At 39.7% G+C, this 27,032-nt stretch overlaps 1 protein-coding gene across 8 annotated transcripts in view; it reads right to left on the bottom strand.

Annotated features, from left to right (window-relative positions):
* ADGB (androglobin) overlaps positions 1 to 27,032 on the bottom strand; it is a 78,869-nt gene that overhangs the window by 25,358 nt on the left and 26,479 nt on the right. For all 8 annotated transcript variants that reach the window (XM_088667284.1, XM_088667283.1, XM_088667282.1 and 5 more), the window contains 16 exons: positions 25,919 to 26,009; positions 24,573 to 24,705; positions 23,298 to 23,343; positions 21,527 to 21,692; positions 20,049 to 20,112; positions 15,841 to 15,943; positions 14,469 to 14,613; positions 13,256 to 13,370; positions 11,889 to 12,056; positions 10,322 to 10,457; positions 8,228 to 8,359; positions 7,362 to 7,455; positions 4,996 to 5,130; positions 4,403 to 4,556; positions 2,491 to 2,678; positions 1,534 to 1,718 (listed from right to left, as the gene is read on the bottom strand). In XM_088667284.1, the coding sequence (XP_088523410.1) occupies positions 1,534 to 1,718; positions 2,491 to 2,678; positions 4,403 to 4,556; positions 4,996 to 5,130; positions 7,362 to 7,455; positions 8,228 to 8,359; positions 10,322 to 10,457; positions 11,889 to 12,056; positions 13,256 to 13,370; positions 14,469 to 14,613; positions 15,841 to 15,943; positions 20,049 to 20,112; positions 21,527 to 21,692; positions 23,298 to 23,343; positions 24,573 to 24,705; positions 25,919 to 26,009 (2,055 nt within the window). The remainder of the gene's footprint in view (positions 1 to 1,533; positions 1,719 to 2,490; positions 2,679 to 4,402; positions 4,557 to 4,995; positions 5,131 to 7,361; positions 7,456 to 8,227; positions 8,360 to 10,321; positions 10,458 to 11,888; positions 12,057 to 13,255; positions 13,371 to 14,468; positions 14,614 to 15,840; positions 15,944 to 20,048; positions 20,113 to 21,526; positions 21,693 to 23,297; positions 23,344 to 24,572; positions 24,706 to 25,918; positions 26,010 to 27,032) is intronic.

The raw sequence follows: 27,032 nt of genomic DNA, 5'->3' as shown, positions 1-27,032 counted from the left end.
AAATGTATGGGGGTATGAATCCGAGGTGCTGGAGGTGCAAGAAAGAAGATGGCACGTACTACCACATGTGGTGGTCCTGCAAAAATATAAAAGAATACTGGAACAAGATATATGAAGAACTAAAGAAAATGTTTAAAATGCCTGAAATGTTCCTTTTAAATATCTTACCACCGGAAATAAATAAGGAAATAAGATCTTTATGCCTATACGCTGTGACCGCTGCTAGAATCTTGGTAGCTAAAAATTGGAAAAGCGAGACGCTGCCCACAGTAATAGACTGGCAAACACAAATGTTAAATTATATTAGGATGGCATGGTTGACAGACTCAATGAGAGATATACCTGTACAAAAGACAGTGAAAGAGTGGAGAGTGTATAAGAACTATCTCAAAACATATTACCCAAATAGCTCTCTACTCACAGATATTGATTGATGCTTGAGAGAAATAGAAAGGATTAGAATAATAATGAGGAGGAAAAAGAGATATCGTTAACATAAGCCTGTGAAACTTAAGATATTGAAAAGTGTGCAACAAAAGGGACAGGAAGTATCTATATGTAGATGTGATGAGTGTATCTGTTTTATATTCTTATTTGTTTTGTAAATCTGTGAGGATAAGTTTTGACGAAATATTGTAAGAATAAGGTTTTTCTTGCCCTTTTTTTCCTTTTTTCTTTCTCTTTTTTTCTTCTTTTTTTGTTATCGATCTTCTTTATTGCATTGCTGATTCCCCCCCCTTATTATTCTCCCCCACCTTATTATTCCTTTTTATACGTAAGTGTGTATTTGTTGTTCTGCTGATTTTAAACAATAAAAACTATTAAAAAAAAAAGAACAGGCAGGCCCATATGGAGATTGGTGGGTGGTCTCTCTCTCTCTCTCTCTCTCTCTCTCTCTCTCTCTCTCTCTCTCAATATTTTAAAATGGAATTTGGTCTCTTTGCTCTTTATTCTTTTGAATAATACACGTCTGAATAATAATTAATCCAGAAAAACAGCTCAGAACTGTTTATAAGGAGCTTATGAATGTAGATTAGTCTTGGCAAAATAATTGCTTGATTGGAAGCTTGTTAGTTCTAAGTAAAGCTTAACTGTCAGAATGAGGAGGTATCACATCAGACTTTGCTATTCCTGCAATATATTAGCTGCTGTGAGACTCCTAATAGCACCCTAGTGGAAATCTCTAGAGACAATGCCCAAATAGATGTGGTGTAGCAACATATGAGATATGGCTCTCTTGGAACACCTAACTTACCACTGTAGGGTAATTTGAGGGGAAACAGAATTTGAATCACTTGACAAGGAATGGTATACCCATTCTGCATGGTCTGATGGCTCCATATGCCAGAAACCGATTCTAAATATGCAAGCCTGATCACTCAGCAGCAAGCATGACAAAGCAAAGTCAGTAATCCTTAAATGAGGTCTTAGCATATGCCACAAATCGTTAACTCAGTTATTAAGTACATATGCAAATGTATTGGCAGTCTCTTTGTCCACAATAATCATAGCAATTCAGTTTACCATACTTACACATGCTACTTAGAGGCCGCTCATTAGATATGAAATAAAATGCAGGAACAACAGCATGACCCTTCCCAACAGAGTGCACCATTTCTTCCTCAGAGTCCAGAACTTGCACTTTAATGATTACATCTGGCTTGCAGGTCTGTACTTGCACAGTAGCCATAAGTGGTGTTGTTACTTTTACTACATACCTGAAGGAGAAGGAGGAGTAAAGATATATAATTAACTGAGCCAGATTTTATTATCTTCAGCAAGTCTAAGATCTCAATCCATAAAATAATGTTATTCAAGAAGGCAGGCCAGCCCCAGCTCAGTAAACTCTGAGATGGAAGTTAACACATATGTTTAGAACAGGCCATTTGTTGCTATGGAAACCAGCTATCAAAATGAAACTGCAGTTAAAATGCCAAGATTGACTACAATAAACTTTCTGAACAAACATATTATACAAATGATAAAAAACAGGCCTATGCAAGGCCCTGAGTACCTTAGGAACAATCTCATACACGTTTGCACAGAAGTGAGTCACTACTGAGTTCAGTGATGTTTACTCCTTCATGTTTTTAGAATATAAACCTCATTTCCTAGATCATGCAAATGTCTTGAGATGAATGTAATAGAGAAAAACAACTTTCATGTCTGACTTTCAGAAAGACCAGGACTTTCAGAAATGCCCAACGAGGTATATTTGGGCAAATATACAAAAGCATTACTGGGACAGCTCAGTTGGCAGAGCATAAGACTTATGGTAATCTTGTGGGTTTCAGCTCCACATTGGACAAAAATAGTCCTGCGTTGCAGGGGTTGGACTAGAATAACACTCACAGTCCCTTCCAACTCTACAATCCTATGATTCTATGATTACTACTCATTAATGCTTCAGTAAGTAATATGCTCAAAGTAACGTATGAACACTCAAATAGGGTACATATGCAAATACCTTTGCTGTTTCCTCAATTTTACCTGAATATAATATTCTTAGCATTTGGTACATAATAGTCTTTAACTTCTTTAATGGAATATACATTGTTCATAGTCTCACGAGAAAGAACTGGAAGGGGACTGTAGGAACCTATGAGTCGAAGCCTCCATTTCCCAGCCAACACTGGTGACTCACCAGTTTGAGCTTCGGCCATAAAAGTATATCCTCTCTGAAATTAAAGTTAATTTTGTTAGCTATTAACACATGTAATATGATACAATAAGTACTGGTAAATAAAGAGCAAATATTAGAGCTGCTGCTGATGCAATACTATATATCCCAAAATGGCCCTACAATAGTCAAGACTTGTACATTATGAAGAATTACATGTTGTGTTGTTGCATTCACAGTACCTGGGGAAAATAATTGTTATTTATATCAGTGTGTAGTAACAGGTCCTTTGTATCGTTTTGTGTGCGCACTAAATTTTAGTTTTCATACAATCATATTTTTGCATATTGATTTCTTCATTTTAATATGCTACTGAATTGTGTGTTTTCAAATTAAAATAACTATTTAAAAGAGAAAAAAAGGATTTCAGTTTCTTACATATTTGGGCAAATAGTTGTTGCTTGGGGAGTATGTCTAAGAGGAAAGGGGGAGAGCAGTGGTTCAGGGTAGGGGGAGGTATGGTTTGGGAGGTGGGGCAGGCCAGGTGGGGCCTAGTGGGGCAGGCACATGGCACAGGCTGTTAGTGACTGTGGCACATCCCAGTCCCTCCTCTAACCTGGGGAATTGTGGTTGTCCTATCAGCCAGCCCTAGGATCTGCAGTTGCTCCTCCTCAATGCCAGGTCAGCTTTGAATAAGACATCCCTCATCCATCGTCTGATTGTGGGTGTCAATCTGTATCAGTGAGACCTGGATGGGTGAGAAGGGGGCGTTGGTCTCACCTGCATACCTGTGCAGCACCAGGGCAGATTTGAGGGTTGGGGAGTTGCTGTGGTCCAGGCTTCCTCAAACTCGGTCCTCCAGAAGTTTTTGGCCTACAACTCCCATGATCCCTAGCTAGCAGGACCAGTGGTCAGGGATTATGGGAATTGTAGTCTCAAAACATCTGGAGGGCTGAGGTTGAGGAAGCCTGCTGTGGTCTATAGAAATTCTCTCTCTCTCTCTCTCTCCCCAGGCTCTCTGTCCAGTTGTGGGAGGGGGGATCTAGACTGTATGTCTGGCATTAGACAATCGAGACACATTATAGATTCTGCTGGTTTACTGCCTGCTGTTCAAGATCAACATGAAACTGCTGAGTGAGGTTGTCAGCAATATGCTAATTGCACACAGCTCTGCTTCTTCTTTACATTGGCAGGTGTGGCAGGGGATGTGCTGAACCATTACCTTGCCTCAGTGATGGGCAAGATAATAAACTGAAGCTCTTCCCAGTGGGTTGCTCCCAGCCTGGATGGATGGGAGGTTGTCTGATCTTGATGGTGCTACACTGACACAGTGGGTATGCAGCTTGGGGGTGCTTCTTGATCCATTGCTGTCACTTGAGGCTCAGGTGGCCTCAGCGGCATAGAGTCCCTTCCATAAACTTTGGCTGGTGGCCCAGCTGCACCTCTATCAGGACAGGGAAAGCCTAACCTCTGTTTTCTAGGCTCTGGTAACTTCTAGGTTAGATTATTGCAATGTGTTATATGTATCTCTTTTCTTTCTCTTTCTTGTTTTGTTATCATATTATATAATGAACAACTTTAATAAATATCTTACTAAAAAGAAGAATATTCTTGGACTATGTATGCTTCACATTTTAGATTTCATTCTGTTGTGTCAGTAATAAGCGTAATAATTGTGTCAGCAATATGTGTGTGTGTGTGTGTGTGTGTGTGTGTGTGTGTGTGTGTGTGTGTGTAAGGTAGTATTACTGTAATTACTATGAAGATGTTTGTGTTTATCACCTTATTCTTTGTATAAAGATGTGGTGCAACCCTGAGAAAGATCCGAGGCATTTCTTCCAATGTATCATTGTCTACGACGTGCAATACGCATGTAGCAATGGAAGAATAAAACTTTGCTGCTATGATCATCTCTTCTGGAACATAAAACACCTCTCTACAAAAAGGGAGAAAGGGGTAAAGTAAGGATAAGGGGATCTGTCTTTCTCCATTTCATGTCATTTTTGCAGGTTTTACCCATATTTTCATGTCACTTCCACCATGAATCTAATTTTTTAAAAATTCATTCAAAATGCATATTTACAGGCAGATTTTGACATGCTTAAATTGCCTAGAACTGCATTAGAACATTCAAAGAAGGGTTGAAATCTAGTGAGCATCAAAGTTCCGATCCACATGTTAGTTATAGAGATGTGGAACAGATAATTTCATATCGAAATTAATGAAGACTTAATTCCTCAAGCATGACCTTCATGAACAAGTACAAGAATTTTTCAACATGTGGTTACTTGGCTTTCAGTCACATGAACAGAATTAGCAGTTAAACTATAACATGATAGATGGTCTGTATGTGACTCATCAATAATAAACCTCACCTGAAGACCACAAACCAAAAATTTGCTGGCTGGTCCCCATATGTTACAGTATAATCAGCAAAAGATGTCTTAGTCCACTCATCTTCAGCGCAACGGTATTTTTCAAGAGACTTACATTTACTTTTGAACATATCCCTATGAAAGACAACAAGCAGAATATGAAATAATCAGTTGAGGTCATAACCAACAGTACTGAGCTTCAAGCTGCCTCCACTCTCTATATATACATAAGATATAATAGCATCCCAAAGATTAAGCAGTGGCAACTGTGTTATGAAAAAAAAAATGCCTTCCTCAACAAGCAACAAATTACTTGTGGCAGAGGCATATCAAACACTTTTTAAGTGTGGGTCTACTCAATCTCACAAACTAGGGATCAGGCCTTCCAGATGCTGCTAAACTACAACTCCCATCAGCCCAAGCAAGCAAGGCCAATCGCTTCCCACACCCGAATAAACTGTAGGAGGTGATTTAAAGGACAAAAGGAATATGGGGATGAAGGGTTCTGAACTATACCCCAATCTGAGGATTACCTCTGTTTAACTGGGATTTCACTTCTCTTGTCAGCTTAAATCTAATTGGGAGGTGAAAGCAGCTGGAGCAAAAACCGCAATAAGCTCAGGTTCAAAGCCTCACTACACATCATTTTTGTGTGTTCTTAAAACCAGACCCCCTTTGTTCCTTTTGCTTTATGCTTAATTAGCCAGACCTATATTTTAAGAGCTGGCGAAACTAGAAGTAGCATGGGAGATGCTCAGATGCATCTTTCAACATCTTTTTCCCTCCTGCTAAAACCAGCTGTGGGCCCCCCACTTTGGATCACGGCCGATCCAATTCACACATATACCAGCTGCTATTAGCTGTGCAAGGAAAGTGTGCTGTGGAGAGTGAAACTCATACTGTTTCTATATATTTTACTGTCTGAAACGAACAGCAGTTCGCAGAGGGAGGATTTAGATTAGCAGTGTGACCCAAATCTAGCCCTACCCTCTCTCTGTGGCTGTTTTTGGAGAAGAATAAGATGTCAGGGGTTGTATTTCTGAATCTTTCACATTACATCTAATGTGGCCCTGAGGAGTAGTAGAAGTTCAAAGGGAAATTAAGATATGATCATCCAGCTTTATCACTTGACACTAGAAATATATTCTACCGGTATACATTCTTTTAAAAACAATGGTCTCTGTATCAATGTAATAACTATGCTACCTCCGGGCTGGCATAGTTTAGGGATCCAATTCTGGGGCCTATCAGGAAAACAAAGGAACTTTGGATCCAGCGGGTCAAAGGCTACCTTTGATCTGCCTCTGCAATACCCTGTTTCAGACCTTTTTGCTGGCTGAAGCTGAGTTGTCAACACAGAACAGATGTGTACATTGGGGAGGCAGGGTCTCAACCTGTGAGCAAGAAGAAACCTTGTGTGTGATCAAGCCACAAGTCTGTTCTTACTGTGCGGTGTAAAATGTATAAAGCCTTAAATGGCTCAGGACCACAATACATTTCCTTTCCTCATATGAACCAACCTAGTCCTTGCAATCATCATTCAAGGCCCTTCTTTGTGGGCCCCCTCCATGAGAGGTCTGGAGGGCGGCAACACAGGAATGGGCCTTTTCTGCGGTAAGCTCAGCACTTGTGGAATGCTCCCCCCAGGAAGGCTCGCCTGGCACCTTCATTACATTATCTTTAGGTGCCTGGCAAATCTACACCATTATAAACCGGGGTGTGTGTGTTTTTGCTTGTTACTATGTTATGTATTTTGTGCTTTTATATTGTAATCTAGTCTGTGATCCTTGGGATGATGGATAGAATAGAAATGTAATAAATAAAATTATAAATATATAACCCTTTCCTCATGATAAAAAAATTAAGCAATTTGGCTTCCACCTTATCAACTAACACAGTTTGAAGAGAACCATCTCTACTCAGTCAGACTATAGCCCATGGTTTGTAGATCTGTTCATGCAGGGCTCAATCATTTATCTGGGACAGCAATCTGGTATCCTTCATACAGATGTGAATGTGGATCAATAAACAGAAGAGATGTTGCCCCATTTGCCAATTTGCACATACATTACATTTAATTCTTCAGTAACAAATTTATGTAAAATTCATAGTCTCTTGATTTTTTTATCCCGAATATAAAGCAGAATAAAAATTGATTCAATGGTTAAGCAGGATGGTCTTTAAATTTCACTTTTACATCTGAAACACTAAATATGGGGATGCCCAAAACTGGGCTACAGTACTTTCCCAATAGCACCTCCACAGGTGCAGGCCAGTTTTTATGAGAGAAAATAGAGGGGGGGGTGTTGTGAGGCAAAACATAGGATTGATATATGTGACCCTGCAGAAACCATAGTGTGTATTACCTCAAAAGTGTCAAAGAACATTGTTCAAAATTTGGCTCTATTAGAGCCCACAACCTTTGAAGTGTGTCTTTGACTTTAGTATTCTCCTTAGTACCTGAAAAATTAAAAGACAAATAAAACAAATCCGGCTATTAGTAAATATTCAACATAGTTATCATTCCTAAACACTGGCATGAAGAAATAGGGTAAAATATAAAGCCCTGAGAGTAAACAGAATGAATGCATGTCTAGCTGAAAAGATTACAGGTAGGTAGCCGTGTTCGTCTGATGTAGTCAAAACAAAATTTAAAAGATCCTTCCAGTAGCACCTTAGAGACCAACTACAATGCCATGTTTTGTACAAATAAATAGCTTTTATGATATAATGACCAACTGCATTATACAAGCACTGTGGTGATTCTTATGGCATTCTGTGAATAGTTCAAGATTATAGGTGTCAAGAATGGGCCCTGGCCCCCCAAGCCAAAAGTCAGGAAAAATGTGTTTGGCAGCCATTTGGAAGTTCTATGCCCTTTCCACTCCTCATCTGGGCTTCTGGACAGAATCTTCCATCCAGATCCCTTTTACAGGAGTACCCTGATATACCACATGAGCTGGCACCCAGTGCAGCCCACTTTATACTTCAGTGGTGGACCAGAGTGAAGTCTTGGTCCCTTCAGTCCGTTTCTGAAGCCCTGCCCCACCCCGCAAGTAGGCCTCCATTGGCCAACTTAAATTTAGAGTTTTGGTGGGCTATCCCATCATCCTCCGTGGCTGGTTGAAGCCAAAGCAAATGGCTGTCTGCAAAGGAGGAAGGTTCTGCCCTGCTCCATATCCTAGGGGCTGTGCCGGGTCACAACTGTCACTTCCCTCAGAAGAATCCTGACCTGGTTTTCTGCCATTCATTAGTAGCCGCACATAAGACCCTTTCCAGGCAGCTTGCAGTTTAAGTGCAACTTTCTCCTCTTCAGGTGTGGGATCTTTGCTTTGCCAAGCAGAAACATTTACCTCTGTCAGCTCTAAAAAGAAATTAATACAAAAGTTACCTGCCTGTGAGATTACAATACAAAAACCAACCATGTCTACAAAAACCAACAATGGAGTGCTTTGTTGTTTTATGATGAAATCCTATATACTAATATTAAATTTGCATCTACAAGTGTGGATTCTTATGTAGTCACACATAAGAGGATCACTGCAACATTTGATTGCAGTTCCTACTTGTTCATTACAATGCAGTAACTCAAAGAAAGAAGTCTAATGCAACATTTCTGATGAAAATATATGGTTGTGTACTGTTTCACTGCAAAATGTTTTCAGGTAACTGGATACTGCAAGACATGACAAAGAAGCCATGAAGTATTTACATGAATTTAGATCAGTTTGATGGATCTGAAACATTTTTCTCATCTAATGAATGTTTATTAGACCTTATGTCAGCAAGCTTAGTGCTGCATACATCAGTAAAAACCCAGATAGTCCAGGCAGCAAATCAGGATAGTTGGCAGATTATGTCCTCCCCCACCCCCGTGCCCACAACTGGCTGGCTGCCTTTCTCTTCTGCTGCCTGCTGCCACCTCATCCTGCCCCTGCTCCCTATTTGCTACCAAGAGTGGCGGCAGGTACTCCATGAATTGCTCTGGGGATGGGGTATTTCCCCAGAGTAAGATAATGTCAGTGAAATCTCCTAGATAGTGTTTGTACTACAGCTGTAAATTACAGCTTAAGTTGCCATTAAAAAAGAAAAGAAAAAAGATTTAAAGAGTCATTTGCTGCCAATGGAGAAAAATGGCAGCCCAGAGCATCTCTGAGATGTCTTGCCTTAAGAAAGGAGTCCTTTGTCGGAAGAGCAAGAGTGGGAGGGAGTAGTTGGTGGAGGGGAGGAAGAAGAAGAGGGGAGCAGCAGAAAAGGTGGCGGCATCTGCTGCCATCTCAGGTGGTGCAATATCTACTGTTGGTCCTGATTAATCCTGATTGCCAAAAATAGAACCTCAATTTTCAGAGGCAATTGACTGCTAATTTTCAGATGCTAGGCACCAACCACAGTAGTGGCTTGTAACTTCCCGAAGCTTGGCCTGGCAGCTGTTGGAGATAAAGCACTAGCTAAACAAAGTACTTAGTTTTGGTCCAGGATGACCTCAAACAGACAGCTTGGACAGTTTCATCCTCCACATTAGATGCAATGCATTTACACTTTAAGTCTGGGAACATAAAATGCAAATTGATTTTTGTATCGAGTGCTAGACTTATGTCTTGCAAGCTTAGGTAAGTGATGTGCTGTTCTCCTAGTGTCAAATGCTAATTAAAACTGAAATCCAATTAAAGTTTAAGAACATATATATGACTGATTTTTTTGTAGGTCTTGCAGAGCATTTGAATGATTGCAATGCTGTTGAAATGGGAAAAGGATGTAGCTCAGTGCTAGAGCATATGCTTTGCATGAAAAAGCTCCCAGGTTAAATCTCTGGCAACTCCACATACGGATGTAAAAGACACCTGCCTGAAATCCTGGAAAGCTGCTGTCAGTCAGTGTCAGCAATACTGAGCTAGATGGAACAATGGTCTGTCTAGAGAATCAACAATGTTCAAGTGTTCCAGGGCTGTTATTGCTAACGTTGTCCTAGTCTCCCTTTGTATTCTTTTGCTTTCATCTCCACATTGATGCCCCAAAAGTTGGAATCAAAGATGGGTAAACTTCAAGAGTATCACACTAAAACCAAACAAGTTCAATGGCATAAAGGTGTGCTGATACAGAATTAAAGTTAGCAGCATCATGTTAGCTCTGCTGTATGAAGTTAAAAAAATCTGTAGGCTCCATCAGTTATATGAGAGAATACCACCTAAGAATTTTGTGTCTGGTTTCTTGTGTTCAAAATGGCAGGACAACTCAACATTCAGCAGAATTTTTCTGTAATGGTATCTTCTTAATAGATTATTTAAAAATAAATATTGCTGATAAATTATTCATGTTTTCCATATACCTGAGGAGTCTGTGTCTTCAACAGACACATCACTGTCTTTAAAATCCAAAGTGAAACATCTGTAAGCAAATTTATAGTTGAGAGGAACATTCCCCAATGTCTGTTTTATCAAATGCCAAAAAGCATTATTGAAAGCCTAAAATGTAAAAGAGAAATTGTCAGTAAATTATTATAAATAAATGTTCAAATATTTTCTACCACTGATTTTCAGAGGAAAATATTGCCGAACACATACCCGAACCTGTGTATTTGACTACTGGATAGAGTGGATTTGTAGAATCTATAAAATGGCTCACTCCAACTAAATGAGTTTTCCTTTTGATATTTCAAACCAGCCACATAATGTGATCACTATCTTAAGATTTGATGGCATATAAACAGTATATTTTCAGAGTATCAGATATTTGCCTAGTGACATTACGGTTTCCAAAATATTTAATTGCAGAAGCAACCAGAACAAAAAAATGTATCTTTTCAACATGAGTCAAAGGCTGGGGACAATTCCAGATTTTGGGGCACTGTGGTGTTTGAACAACTGGCAACCCAGCAATAACAACAACAACAGTTAGCTGAAAGCTACATCCAAAGTCAAAGTCTGAGAAATGGGCAGTTCAATAACATGTTAGCTACTGCAACATGGGCAACATGATCCTAATACTTGCACAGCCATAGCAAAAGGGACAGTCCTTTGAGATTAGAGGAACACAGCTGCTCAGTGGAGCATATTGTAATTGTCTCTAAAACCCATACTTCACTTTCTCATTATTTATATAATATACTGAAAAATTAGGGAGTGGAGATCTGTTCTGAAGACATCCATTCTTCACTGTGTCTTCATAATTTGAAAAATGGCCCTTGTGTGCCACATTGGCACAAGACCATAATTTCATTTACAGCGTGTCTCCTCACTCCAACAGCACAGCTGCTGATTCTATGCTCTTATGTCACTAAGCAGCCAGAAAACAGGCATCAGTGTGATTGATTATTAGTTCATACCATCCAGAATACGGGGTTAGGTTTCTTGTCAACACTGAGGAAAATCTAGACTTTTCAGATATTAGAAATTTTTTTAAGGTGATAAGTAGAAAGGAAATTTAAATAGAATTTAAAAGAATTGTTATTTTGTGAAAACTGCTTTGTAAGGAATGGAAAAAATGAACCAATGAGGGGGGAACCGGGGAAGTCCAAATGAATTGATGAAGATATAAGACTATTGGACATTATTATAATTTCTTTTTTTTCTTTTTGCTGTTGATGTTTTTTGTTTGTTTGTTGTTCTCTTTTCTTTTTCTCTTTTTTGTGCTTATTATTCTTTTGCTTTTTGTATTTTATGTGTAAAATGAATAAAGATGATTTTTTTTAAAAAGAAAATCTAGACTTTTCAAACTATCTGATGTGAAATTCACAAGAGCATGTTTACAGGAGTTAATGGGAGACAACCTAAATTTTCATTATCAGGAGTTTCAGCTAATGAGCTGCACTAGAAAACAATCATTTGGAAAGCACAATATATTCTGCATGTTAACAGAAGGATAAGATTCATTTTCTTCTTCTTCTTCTTTTTTACCTTGAAGTGTTCTCTAGTTGTTCCTGGAGCACAGAGGCCAGGAGGACAATGTGTTGCTTCCAGTGCCTTTATGGCTGCGGGAAGGTTTTCTGCATTTCCATAATTCAGTATCACATTCCCAATGGCTTTCATGATAGTGGTGGCTTGTTCTATGAACCGATAGCTTTCCTGAGGAGAAAATACATAAACTACCATTAGTCAGAACTATTAAAAACATAGCTGCCAAGTTATCCCTTTTTTAAAGGGATTTTCCCTTATGCTGAATAGGCTTCCTCGCGAGAAAAGGGAAAACTTGGCAGCTATGTTAAAAATATATCACCATTTCAACAACATCACATGTTCAACTCATTAGGAATTACTGTAGCCCTAAACCTATGTTACTGACTATTACATTTATACGTCATTACTATAAGGGTTTTTCCAATGTCCTTGATGAGAGAGAAGAGAGTTCAACATAAGAATCAGTTGAAAAATCTATGATTTCAATATTACCGCATTGGCCCGAATATAAGCCGCACTCACAAATAAGCTGCACCTTTAAAATTTGGCTGCTTGTGGGAGGCTTGGGAGTCGCGGACAGGACAGGCTCCATTGCTTCGTGCTCCGGGGTGGGGGTGGGGCATGGAGCCGCGCCACTTTGCTGGTGGTGTAAGGTTGCGAATATAAGCCACGCCTTAGCTTTTCACGATCAGAATTTGGGGGGGGTGGCTTATATTCGGGCCAATATGGTAGATCAGATTGGGGGAACCACAGAAACATAAACACAGTGAATAAACAAAAGGGGGAAAACTACTGAATGAAGACTGAGCATGCTCAGTGGGTATGGAATGCTGTCTGTCTGCTAGAAGAAAACTTAGAAAAGCAGGAGATGAGTGGAGAAAGAATAGAATGTCTGGAACCATGAACAGAAGGACTTTACACTTTAACTCCACTTGTATAAATGTATTTGCTAGCTCTAGAAAGAAAATCCAGCAGAAATTGAACCACCACTACTGTTTTTGAAGAGCTATGTGAGATTCTCATGGAGCTCAGTCTGTAGCCATTTTGCAGAATTTCTCCCTGTATGATTTGGAGAAAAAATGCTGGGCACTTACCTCTGCCCATCCATGGGGCCGGCAACCAAATTTCAATATTGCATAAGCATTTGTATGTTTTAGCATTATTTTGTGATTATGCAAGTGTCTTCCAGATCCTGCCCATTTTTAAATTAAATTGCAGGATAATTATGGATCTGTGATCTTTTCCATTCAGAAACAGACTAAGTATATCTCAAACAAAACTCTCACTTCAATAGGAAATAAAACTTGATAATGAACATTTGTTACTCCCAATGGGAACATAGCTCAAGTTGTTATGGTAACAAATACCTTTTCAAGATTTGGCAGGACAATATCCTCTTCACCAAACACACATGGGACCATGCTACAAATATGGATATGGTGCCCTACGGGAGAGCTCGCAGTGAAGAGTAACACATGGCGCCTACATTTAAAATAAGCACACTAATGAACAAAGAAACTAAAACAGAACAGAAATTCTAAACAGTCAGTATAAGTAAATCCCTCTTGTCTCTTTCATTATTTATTGCTTGGCTCTCAAAACATTTAATGTATAAAGGAAAGAGACGGCTCTAAGACTATTTGGTGGACCACATGTGTTTGTACACTTTGAAAAGAGTTATATGTGAAAAAGTGCTAAGACTTATTGGCATTTCATCCACCCACTAGCAAATAAATATGTAGCTTATTTTGCAAAGTAAGTAACCATAGCTATGTTCTTCTTCCTCGTGCAAGAACAGATGCCTCAGGTGGGAGTTGAGCTCTCCCTTGTGGCTGAAACTGAGATGGGAATCAGAGAGTTCCTGGCATAAATCTGAGCTTTCAACAAGGCACATGAGAAGAGGTGAGGGACTAGTGAGACACGTTAGCACTAAAACTCCAAACCATACTGAGGTAAAAAAACAACAATGACAGCCAGGGAGGGAAACTACCACAAAGGCACCCCACCTTAGAAAAAACACACATACAAAACTGACAAAAATCACCAATGGGTTAGAAAGAAGAGGCCAGAAAGGCAACACAAGCTGTGTGAAACCAAGAAATCAGATCGTGGCTTTCCAAGGGAAAGGCACACAGCAACTTCTTTGAAAATGTCAACATTTCCTGTCCGCAAGCACAGGGAGGAACAAGATCCCAGTTGGAAGTGTCCTGTTGCCCTCTAGAAAACAGAGAGTTCTTATGCTGAGGCTTAGCCCTACCATGAATTAATTAATTTAAATATTTAAAACTGCATTTTCCATAAAAGATACAGCAAGGGGGTATACAACATACAAAGTGACAATAGCTTTGATAAAAGCATAAAGGTGTGTTTATTTATTTAAATATTGAGGTAGCGTAAAAAATAAATGCTTATTTCTCAGCCTCAGTAACTCCATGGAAAGAATGGCACTGACCTATTTTACAGGATTGCTGTGAGGATTAGAAAATCTGAGGAGGTGTGTAAAGAACTTTGAACACTTTAAAGCCCTATTGCTATGCTTCTAACTCCTGGATCAAAAGGGTGGAGCAGACTGGCACTTACCCAGCAGGAAGACTTATCACAGCAGCTTTAGTGGCATATGTATGGATCTTCAGGATTAATTGTCCTGGAGCCAAATTTTTCCATGAGAATTTTTCAACCATGAGTAATCCCTTAGGCAAAACATGACCTTCTTTTTGTGCAGCTGCTATAAAAGTGTACAGAAAACCTGTTTTTTAATCACCAAAATGTAACAATTTCCAATATCTTTACATATGCTGAGGATTTTATTTATACCCTGCTCATCTGGCTGAGTTGCCCCATCCACTCTGGGCGGCTTCCAACACATAAAACATTTAAAAATGTCAAACACTAAAAACTTCCCAATACAGGGCTGCCTTCAGATATCTTCTGAAAGTTGTTCTTAGATGTAACCTGTAGTTTGTTGCTTGCAAACCTCATAGAACATGATTTATATCTTATAAATATCAGCAGGCAGTCTTTCAAGAGAGTAGACAATAAAACAAAAGGAAAGGGGAAGCTCATCAGCTTTTTCCTTTCTGCCTATAACATGTTAAGTCAAGTTGCCAGGGAAAGCAAATAATTCAAATTTGTAAGCAGTTCTACTAAGAAACAATGAAATCCTCAAATCCTACATATGCCTACCACTAAGAGGCTTACTTCAGGTACATGAACAAAGAATTGCAGTCTAACATGTTTCTCTTCTACACCTTCTTGAACAGGTCAAATCTTGAATATGCAAGGAGTGAGGAACATGCTATGCTACCCTCCCCAGATCTCAGGTAATGAGATGCCTCTTGTGGTGGACAACAAACCAAACTCAAGGCACTGATAGGAGACGGAGTAGACTGGTCCTTCATAGGTTTCCTTGAGCCTCATGTTCACTGAACTAATGCTGAAGGGACTATGAGTACTATGTGCCTTCCTTAAAGCCTAAAATAGAAAGCTTAGTAGTTGTGTGGACTGGGAAGGCAAGCTCTAGGAGATTAATGGAGGGGGAATAGTAGGGATGGTGGTGAACCGAGCAACCAGGGTTGCAGACCCTAGAACTTCAGTAACAAGTGAGCCACATGTTCAAGACATTTGTATTCTGACATATGCCTTGAGGCTGTTTTGAACTGCAAATTATGGCAAACCATAAAAGCAGCTTCAAATTAGTATGAAGAGGATGGAAGTTGATTGAACTTTGATTTGTTCATTAATAACTTGTGCGGTCCTACTACAGACTCTGGGCTTAAGAACAATTAATTGAATCCAGTACTTTCACCAAACACTCATGGGAAAATGAGAAAGTCGTGTGTCAACATAGGAGAAGATCACAAATACTGCAGCTCTATCTTTGAGTACTCCTTTGTGAAAAAAAAATCATAAAAATCAATATTTGCATTACCTATATTTTTGTTACTGATCTTACCTCCTGATTCTCCCCAGTGTACTAATGCAGAAAAGCTAATCAGCATATCAATAGGCTTCAAACTATCTACAGATAAATAATATACAATACGTTCGTCCAACATCTGTAAGGAAAAAAAGAGTATTCATGTTTATTATTTATCTAGTGTTGGAGCAACTAGTATTTGGCAGCATTTGAGTTATATTTTAAATACTGTTTTTCAAATCAATGTATGATATAAAGTGAACAATGTAAGGTCATCAAGGAAAACCTTGGGTTTTGCTTCCCCATAACATTTAGCTTTGTCCATGGAGTTTTCTTGGCAGGGTTACTGGAGTGGCTTGCCAGTTCCTTCTCCAGGTGGATCACGTTTAGTCAAAACTCTCCACTATGACCTGTCCATCTTGGGTGGCCCTGCATGGCATAGCTCATAGCTTCTCTGAGTTATTCAAGCCCCTTCGCCACGACAAGGCATTGAAGAAAGTAGGAAAAACCACTGGGCCAGTAAGATACAATCTGAATCAAATCCCTTATGAATACACAGTGGAAGTGAGGAACAGGTTTAAGGATTTAGATTTGGTGGACAGAATGCCTGAAGAACTATGGATGGAGGCTCGTAACATTATACAGGAGGCAGCAACGAAAACCATCCCAAGGAAAAGGAAATGCAAGAAAGCAAAATGGCTGTCCAACGAGGCCTTACAAATAGCGGAGGAGAGGAGGCAAGCAAAATGCAAGGGAGATAGGGAAAGATACAGGAAACTGAATGCAGATTTCCAAAAAACAGCAAGGAGAGACAAGAGGGTCTTCTTAAATGAGCAATGCAAAGAAATAGAGGAAAACAATAGAATGGGGAAAACCAGAGATCTGTTCAAGAAAATTGGAGATATGAAAGGAACATTTCGTACAAAGATTACCATAATCAAGGACAAAAGTGGTAAGGACCTAACAGAAGCAGAAGACATCAAGAAGAGGTGGCAAGAATACACAGAGGAATTATACCAGAAAGATATGGAGGTCTCGTACACCCCAGGTAGTGTGGTTGCTGACCTTGAGCCAGACATCTTGGAGAGTGAAGTCAAATGGGCCTTAGAAAGCACTGCTAATAACAAGGCCAGTGGAAGTGATGATATTCCAGCTGAACTATTTAAAATTTTAAAAGATGATGCTGTTAAGGTGCTACACCCAATATGCCAGCAAGTTTGGAAAACTCAGCAATGGCCAGAGGATTGGAGAAGATCAGTCTACATCCCAATTCCAAAGAAGGGCAGTGCCAAAGAATGCTCCAACTACCGCACAATTGCGCTCATTTCACACGCTAGCAAGGTTATGCTTAAAATTCTACAAGGCAGGCTTAGGCAGTATGTGGACCGAGAACTCCCAGAAGTGCAAGCTGGATTTCGAAAGGGCAGAGGAACCAGAGACCAAATAGCAAACATGCGCTGGATTATGGAGAAAGCTAGAGAGTTCCAGAAAAACGTCTACTTCTGCTTCATTGACTATGCAAAAGCCTTTGACTGTGTCGACCACAGCAAACTATGGCAAGTTCTTAAAGAAATGGGAGTGCCTGATCACCTCATCTGTCTCCTGAGAAATCTCTATGTGGGACAAGAAGCTACAGTTAGAACTGGATATGGAACAACTGATTGGTTCAAAATTGGGAAAGGAGTACGACAAGGTTGTATATTGTCTCCCTGCTTATTTAACTTATATGCAGAATTCATCATGCGAAAGGCTGGACTAGATGAATCCCAAGCCGGAATTAAGATTGCCGGAAGAAATATCAACAACCTCAGATATGCAGATGACACAACCTTGATGGCAGAAAGCGAGGAGGAATTAAAGAACCTTTTAATGAGGGTGAAAGAGGAGAGCGCAAAATATGGTCTGAAGCTCAACATCAAAAAAACCAAGATCATGGCCACTGGTCCCATCACCTCCTGGCAAATAGAAGGGGAAGAAATGGAGGCAGTGAGAGATTTTACTTTCTTGGGCTCCTTGATCACTGCAGATGGTGACAGCAGTCACGAAATTAAAAGACGCCTGCTTCTTGGGAGAAAAGCAATGACAAACCTAGACAGCATCTTAAAAAGCAGAGACATCACCTTGCCGACAAAGGTCCGTATAGTTAAAGCTATGGTTTTCCCAGTAGTGATGTATGGAAGTGAGAGCTGGACCATAAAGAAGGCTGATCGCCGAAGAATTGATGCTTTTGAATTATGGTGCTGGAGGAGACTCTTGAGAGTCCCATGGACTGCAAGAAGATCAAACCTATCCATTCTTAAGGAAATCAGCCCTGAGTGCTCCCTGGAAGGACAGATCGTGAAGCTCAGGCTCCAATACTTTGGCCACCTCATGAGAAGAGAAGAATCCTTGGAAAAGACCCTGATGTTGGGAAAGATTGAGGGCACTAGGAGAAGGGGACGACAGAGGACAAGATGGTTGGACAGTGTTCTCGAAGCTACGAACATGAGTTTGACCAAATTGCGGGAGGCAGTGCAAGACAGGAGTGCCTGGCGTGCTATGGTCCATGGGGTCACGAAGAGTCGGACACGACTAAACGACTAAACAACAACAACATTTAGCTTCTATTTTAATCTACTGAAAAAAGTTAAGTTTATCCTAAGAATAATTTTATGTATGGCTTCCTACGAGGGCTGCTCATTAAAGATATACCCTGACCCACTTCTGTTATTGTAGGAGGATGAAATTGTACATGTATACATCTCTCCATAGGTAACGTGGTAATTTGTAGCTGCATAAAGCGATGGGGGAAGTGTGTGACTCTTGTTGGTAGCTATGTAGAGAAGGACTAATAACTGTGCCCAGTTTCATTTGCCTCAGTCCACGGGAAGTACATCAGGAGAAATCTTTAATGAGCGCCCTTCGTAAGCTACTGGTCTAAATATTTTAAAAGAGAGGACACAAAAGCAAGTTAACATGATGAAGCAATGGGTTTAGGAATACTGCAAGTAGATTTTACTTAATTAGCTCAAAATACTTAAACCATAGCTGCCAAGTTCTCCCTTTTTTAAAGAGAAATTCCATTATGCTGAATAGGCTTCCTCACGAGAAAAGGGAAAACTTGGCAGCTATAACTTAAACACAACACAAGTCTCCTCTGCATTTGCCCCCCCCCAAAAAAAATGGCCCTGAGGGGTTCAGGAGAATCCCAGAACAGTATGAGTGAGAGGAGAAAGGGGATCATTCCATCGGGTGGAACAATCACTTTAGTACAACACTGAATTATTTCCCATGTATTGGTCCAGAATGTGCGGCTTGCTTTTAAAATGTAGAACAAGTGAAATTCTCCTCAATTTCTTCTAGGCCTTAGGGTACAAGGGGTACTTGAATTGGCTGAATGCCTAATAACATTATTCCACTGTATTCCAAAATGTTTTGGATCCACAGAAAATTCCACAGCAGGGGACTGGGATAAGTTTTTTTTTTTAAGTGTCCCCGGTTTCATTGAAAAAAATCTGGTAACTATAGGCTAAACTGTCTAAGCAACTAAAGGAATTTCGTGGGTCAGAGGCAGATTGACTGAAGTAACTGGATTGGGTTGTGGCTGTATTTGACTGGGGTAGAGGAAAATATTAGTATTCCTTTGTGCATAGTATCCCTTTTAATTAGCCAATGATCTTAGTTAAAAGTTCATCTTATCTCTCATGTTGTTGTCCAGCTCATATGTCAGCCTACTATACTATAAAACTACAAAAAGGTTTCAAAGTATTCTAAGTGAATTGATGGCAGAAGAAAAATTAAAAAATACAATTATCTAAACTTGTGTTTATACAAAATGAGGCTAAGGGAACTAGTTTCCCTGTCAGATCCAAACTGAAATTCTGCAAAATAAAAAAAAATCCTTCCCGTAGCATCTTAGAGACCTGAAGAAGTGTGCATGCACATGAAATCTCATAACAATGACAAACTTAGTTGGTCTCTAAGGGGCTCCTAGAAGGAATTTTTTTAAAAAAATTCGACTACAGCAGACCAACACGGCTGAAATTCTACAGTATCCCTGATCCCAAAGTATCATAATAACATTGTTTTTAATGTCTGTCATTTATATTTTAGGATTTGTATCAATTATTTCTGTGCTAGGTTTTTGTAGACAGTAACATTTTACTGGCAAATGCAAATGTTTACAGAATGGATACAAAACTGGGATTCACAATGCCGCTTTAGTTTACAAAGAGATGAATAAATCATGTAGTCAGTGCACTTACTCTAAAATCTGACTTCTGATAGGTGTAGCCATAGGTGTTTGGCTTGTGGAAAACATACAAATTCCTAAGGAAAGCAAACATTATTATTTTAGCATTAATTATACAGAAACCTCTCCCTTATGCTGTGCTTCACGTTTTACTGAATTATAAGACAGCTGAAACAAACCATCAGTATTCTTTGAACAGTTACTCAGTATGTTATTATCATCTAGCAATAGAAGTTAACTTCCAAATACATGACAGCTTCTGAAATTGAAAATGTGAATAATCCGTCACCATTCTGAACTGCAAGCAGTAATTAAGTCTAAATTTCCATTGTTCATTTAGGCTACAATCCTGTACTTCATTGCTGAGAGTAAGCACCATGGAATTGAATGAGACTTATTTTTTAACTGATGTGCATAGTTGTGGTTGCAGCCGTGACAGAACTCTTCCATTACACCTTTATCAGGTTCTGGCTAAATTTAGGATGTTTATCAGCATCAAATCTGATGGAAAAAATATAACCATGTGCTTAAGATTTCCCTAAATGCTAAAATATTATATGAAAGGACCTTTTTACTTGTACATTGTTTTTTATTTCACCATAACTGTGTTTTCATAAATAAAATAATATTTGGCATATCAAGTCATTTATGTATGAGGGAAGAATGTGTCCAGTGAGCCATTCTTATGTCCAGGAGACACAGAACCAAAAACCAATGTGAAAGCATGTACTGTAGAGTAAGTTCAAAGAACCTGGTTTCAGGGACGGGGCAGCAAGAGGCAGAATGGCAAGAACTGCAAGGGACTAAGAGCTCTTTGTGGAGGAAGTAAAATGGAGCTTGCAAAGGTGCTTTTGTAACCAACCAGACAGGCCTACAGACCTATGGGCTGAGATGACACCTGTGACCTTATGGGTCTAGCAGTTGGGTTTGTGCAGCTTATTCTCTAAGGAACAATGGAGGGGGAATGATAGGAGTTTGGCAACTGCTTTTGAAGACACTTATTCTGGAAAATTGATGATACATTTATTAAAGAAGGTTATCAGACATCACAGAAATCTCTTACTGGGCAACATCCATTGTTGGATGAGCGGACTTTTGCTTGCACAATGGGACTTCCCCTTTTTCTCTGCCATCATATCCTCCCCAGATCTACTCCAGGGGGTCCCTGAACCATCAAGAACAGCTTTTGAATGTCAGCAGAGGGAAGGAAAGGAAGGGAAAGTTCTGTCACACCAATAGAAGTCCATTCTCCTAGTGGTGGCCACCACTGGACACCATCCATTGTCTTAAAGAAAAAACAGAATAATTTGTTAGGAATCATCAGATGGAAGATTTTTAAGGAAATCTGCTGGATTTCTAGTATGTACCACAGGGGCTGAGGATGCCTTTTGTGTAGCAGCCATGAGTCACCTACACAAATTTGAAGGATAATTTGCAAAAGTCCACAAAAGAAGATCTAGTCTCTGTAACAATAATAAAAGCATGCCTTACTGAAAACTAACACAGAAATCTTCATAGTCCATCCATATTTCCTTGGAGATGGGGCTCTTTTCTGATTCAATCTCTTCCTGAGATTTATTTGCTAACTGGTTATTAGCAGGTTCTGTTGATTCTGGCATTGGAGCTGCTTCACTACTTATTTTTTCAGTCGATTCCCCTGCACAGATAAAAGGGGGGGATTTCCTTAAGATTACACTCAGAAATGAAAGACTATATTCTACTGGTAAACTTGAGAAACATAAACAGGGCAAAATTATCCTAGTAATTTATCATAAACAGCTTAGCAATATATGTATACCCGCAACAGCCTAAAGCCCCACTGATTGCTGTGAAGCTGCATGAACTACAAAGGCAACTGCTTTGTAGGTAAATGGACTGAACTATTCTATCTTCTATTTAAAAAGGCAAAGAAAGGAGAGAGAGATTGAATTTCTAACTCCCAGAAAGCAGCACATTAAGGCAGATTTCTTAAACCTGGTGCCATTCCAATATTTTGGAATACAACTCCAATCAGTCCCAGCCAGCAACACTGTACAAAATATCTGAAAGGTACCAGGTTGGGAAGGGCATGTTTGTCCAGCAACATAAGCACAGATGAACTATCAATACGTCAGAAGAGAATTCTCAAAAGCAGACAAGCATTTTTTTGAATACACACCAAGACATCTGCTAAATAATGACTGAATCAAGGAGGATTTGTCCATAACCACTTGAAACAGGGCCCTAAAACCAACATATTGCTTGCATATTAAAGATTTCATACATCTTCCAAAAGAAGAAATAAATTATTTAACGACTGTGAATTGAAATGAAGGTTGTGAAGCTGTGAACCCTTTAAACCCAATTCACAAAAATAACGAATAAATGAAAACGTAATGGTTATGCTTCACCTCTAGAGGGCTCTCTAGGTTAGCCCTGAAGCATGCTGGCAAAGAATGCTTCTCTGCTTTACCTAATCTCTAGTAAAGAAGTTACAGAATACAGGGTTGTCAATACACATCCTTGAAACTATCTTATATACCATATTTTAAAACAATTTGTTTTTAAGAGACAAGCTCAACTGAAGTTCTGGAAGCGTTGTGCTCCAAGAAGCCAATCTGTGCTAACTCTGATAAGAAGGGACCTGAACAACATTTCCTGGTTCAATATGACAACCTGAATTTAGTTAACTGGCTTTTGCAATTCCCTCGTGTTTGGTGCAAGGTTAGGTTGATTAGGTTTTGGCTCAAAAAGTATTGAAGTACATTTTTAAATGTGTATTTTGAGAGAAAGTAAGTTAAGAAATGCAGATTTTGACAGAAAAGGCCTATTTAACCCCCCCCCCCCAAAAAAATTACAGATTGTGGAGATGCAATAAATGTAATTATAAGTGAACATAAGAAAAAGTGACACGGAATATAAACAACCATCTATCCCTAATTAGGTTACTGCTATGTGATGTTTCTGTAGTTATATAATAACACAATGTGAAATATTAACACACATGCTTTTTTTGAGAGAAGCACTCATGTACTATGTCATAGTTTGAGAATAGCATGAAGCATTAAAAGAGATTAGGCATTATTAAGAGGGCTTCAGAGAACACAGAGCTTTAGCATTTGGGAGTATGACACAGGATTGGTTCACATGTAAACCAAACCATGGTTTAGCATAGACACGATGGAACATAAGACACATTGGAACTAGCTATTTACAGAATTTTCACTTCATTTATAACTAAATAACTGAATGAATAAATATTTTCCTATTAAATATTAATTACCTTTGGTGGATCCTTCCATAGTATGTGGTGGAGCTAAAGTAGATTCCTGCAGAGTGGGGGAAAGTTTGTTTAGAACAATACTGACACAATAGCAAAAAGCAAAATAAATGTGTCATAAATTAGAAGTGTCATAGAAAGCTAGTCATCTGTAGTAAACGTCCACAGTCTGGCAAACCTCACTACACACTCATTTCCATGAGACAGTGTGTGCATGTGCACACATGCATGCTAATGTTGGCTTCACTGCAGGATGTGAGGCAATAACTGAATGCTTAAAACAACTCTGTTCTCGTCCCTAGGGAAAACTCTTAAATCAGAAGTATGCTCAGCCCACTACTACCAAATTGCCTCTATGCATGGTGGCAGATTTAGGATCATGCCCACCAACTCCATTTTAGGACAATTGTTCTGCTCTCAGATCAATATGGTACTGGGAGTCCAATTTAAGGGAATATTTCTGTATTTTTACAAATTGTGTCCTCCGTGTTACAGTCTGCTTAATAAAGGTTATAAAATGATAGAATCTGGAGTCCAGTCGTACCTTGGAAGCCAAACGGAATCTGTTCTGGAAGTCCATTTGACTTCCAAAACGTTTGGCAACCAAGGTGCTGCTTCTGATTGGCTGTAGGAGCTTCTTGCAGCCAAGTGGAAGCCACACCAGACATTCGGCTTCTAAAGAATGTTCACAAACCGGAACACTCACTTCCAGGTTTGCTGTGTTTGGGAGCCAAAACGTATGGGTGCCAAGGCATTTGGCTTCCAAGGTTTGACAGTATAGCCTCCAGAAGAGGGATGGTGGAAGCTGAATTTCCCAACTCATCCACACAGCCCCTTAAAGCCTCTCATGGGACTTGGGAGACCCTGGTGAATGGAACAGAGGTTTATACAACCTGTCACTAGTCACATTAAATGCAGCCCAGCAGCATTTTGTGCTTGATAAGCATCCTGTTTTTGCTGCCTACCTTGGACTGCCAAAAAAAACCCCCCAAAAACCCCAACCAGGGCCAATTTCAAACCCCAACAGGTTATACATGTATGGCTGGTAGGCTGAGTTGTGCTTGCTTGGCAAGTTGTGCAGGACTGATCTAGAATGATTTGTGAACATCACTTTTTTACTTCAAACTTCAGATGAATCACAGTCTTCAGATTTCTTCAAATGCAAAGAGAAAGAGCTCAGCAACATTTTTCTTTTTTCAAAAAACTGATCATACAGGAAGTAGTGTACACAATTTTTAGAGTGAGTAGGGAACAACTCATGCAGAGTAAAATCTTAACCTGAGAAATTTCTTCTGTACTCGTTAAATATGAATCTGCAGAAGAGTCAATTACACTTTCATCATTTTCAGTGACAGCAGGAAGACTGGATGCTGGAAGAGATCCTTTTTTGAATGTAGAAGGTGGGAAATGGCTAAATAAAAGACAGATAAATTAACATTCATCTCTAAATAAAATGTATATATTAAAATGTCCAGCCGAGTGACTCTACTCCATTAGCAGTTACCATAGAAAGAAGTCCTACTGGAAAATAGGGAATATCCAAGGAAAAATAATTTAAGTTCAGAAATCAAAACACTTCCTTGCACTTTGAGTAGGTGAGATTTACTAATGAAGCTTCTAATCCTGGTACTTGTTCTATAAAAGAAGGTAGACTATTTTTTAAAGAGCAGAGGCTCTGCTCACCAGAGGCTGGGCTAGTTGTTCTAAGGAAGTGGAAGGCCTATTTGAGGCTTATTCTGGGTTCACTGTTTATTGGAGCTACATTCAAGCTTTCCTTGTTTCATTGCCAACCTAGGTGCTACTTGGAGCTATCCAGGGTGCTACTTATCTAACAACCTTGCCGGTTTGCCTCATAGACCTTACTTTGCTTATTTAGGCCAGGCATCACCAAACTCGGCCCTCCAGATGTTTTCGGACTACAATTCCCATCATCCCTAGCTAACAGAACCAGTGGTCAGGGATGATGGGAACTGTAGTCCCAAAACATCTGGAGGGCCGAGTTTGGGGATGCCTGATCTAGGCCTACATTTTCCTTTGTCTGGCTGTGCCTTACTGGGCTGGGCTTCCTGAAGGGAGATAGTAATATGTGACAAAGAGTCCCTGGGACCTTAGAGGAAATACACATTAGAAATGAAATCATCATCATCATCTCCAATTCCTTATGTACCCCCCCCCCTCCCTCGCACATGCATGCTGCCTCTCACGCTTCTCTAGGGAATCTCCAAATCCTCTGGTTCAGTTTTTCAAGGGTGTGGAAAAGAATCTGAGAAAAGTGCCTCTCCTTCCTCTAACATGATTGCAAGTCTGATTCCACCATATTGTCTTTTGGACATATAGGAAATTATATATGTCTAATGGGATTTTTGAAGTTCATTTTTTAAAAAATATTACAGCATTACCATGAATACAAATCACTTGTTGCACATCTCCCCTCCTTTCTTCCTTTTCTTCCTCTATTGATACACACACCCCTTTAATACTTTGTAGTGTTAAATTGTTCTTGAATTCACCTTTATTGCACAAAATATCATTATTTATTAAATTTTATATAGCGCTTGATTGTATAAAACCTCAAAGCAGTTTCCAAAAATAATTCACTGAAGCCCACTGGTTCATATACTTACGTGTCTCTTGGTATTGGCATTGGAGAAAGTCTATAGCTCAGAAATGGGCTAGCAAGCTCAATGAATTGTTCTGGCTTTTTTATGACAGGTTCTGGAAGGTAAATAACAAAAACAGGAGTTCTTCGTAGTTTAAGAAACCATCCACAAAGCCCTCCACAAAACAAGACTCTCATTGAAAAATAACAACCTGAATCCAGGGAATAGTATATTATCTGCAAGTTCTACACAATTAGACTGCCTTTCATTCAGGAAGGTGAAATGCACACACAGACAAACATGGTTAGCAGGTTTATATTAAAATGTTAACAGCACAGTTTTAACAAGAAAAAATGTTCTTAATGTTGTAAAGAACATCAGCCTCACCTTCATGACAGTACCAAAAAAAATGACCCCAACTGGGTGATCCCCTTTCATGTCACCCCTTTGGGGTCAGCCTACCAGCAGCAGTCTTGCGTTGTGGGCAAGACTGAGGCTAAGATGCCTAGAGTCCTTCAGTTGGTTCTGCCACAGCTATAAAGCTTCAAAGACAGATGTTGACTATTAGGAGCTAGAGCAGGCATCTCCAAACTGTGGCCCTCCAGATGTTTTGGCCTACAACTCCCATGATCCCTAGCTAACAGGATCAGTGGTCGGGGGAGATGGGAATTGTAGTCCAAAACATCTGGAGGGCCGAAGTTTGGGGATGCCTGGCTTAGAGCAAGCATCCCCAAACTCGGCCCTCCAGATGTTTTGGGACTACAATTCCCATAATCCCTGGCCGCTGGTCCTGTTAGCTAGGGATGATGGGAGCTATAGCCCCAAAACATCTGGAGGGCCGAGTATGGGGATGCCTGAGCTAGAGGGGGATAATATGATAGTAATATTCTTATCTGCCACTCTCTTTTCTCATTAGTCTTGGCCCAAACAAAGAAAAACTCAACATTCCTCCCATCAATATGATAACACTTTCCACATTGCAAGTTTCTGTGCCAAACCAGAGAAATGTCCTATACCAGGCATCCCCAAACTCGGCCCTCCAGATGTTTTCGGACTACAACTCCCATCATCCCTAGCTAACAGAACCAGTGGACGGGGATGAAGGGAGCTGTAGTCCCAAAACATCTGGAGGGCCGAG

The sequence above is a fragment of the Zootoca vivipara genome, chromosome 3 (assembly GCF_965207765.1).
Source record: "Zootoca vivipara chromosome 3, rZooViv2.hap1.1, whole genome shotgun sequence".
Lineage (NCBI taxonomy): Eukaryota > Metazoa > Chordata > Lepidosauria > Squamata > Lacertidae > Zootoca > Zootoca vivipara.
This window is presented reverse-complemented; position numbering and strand designations above follow the sequence as displayed.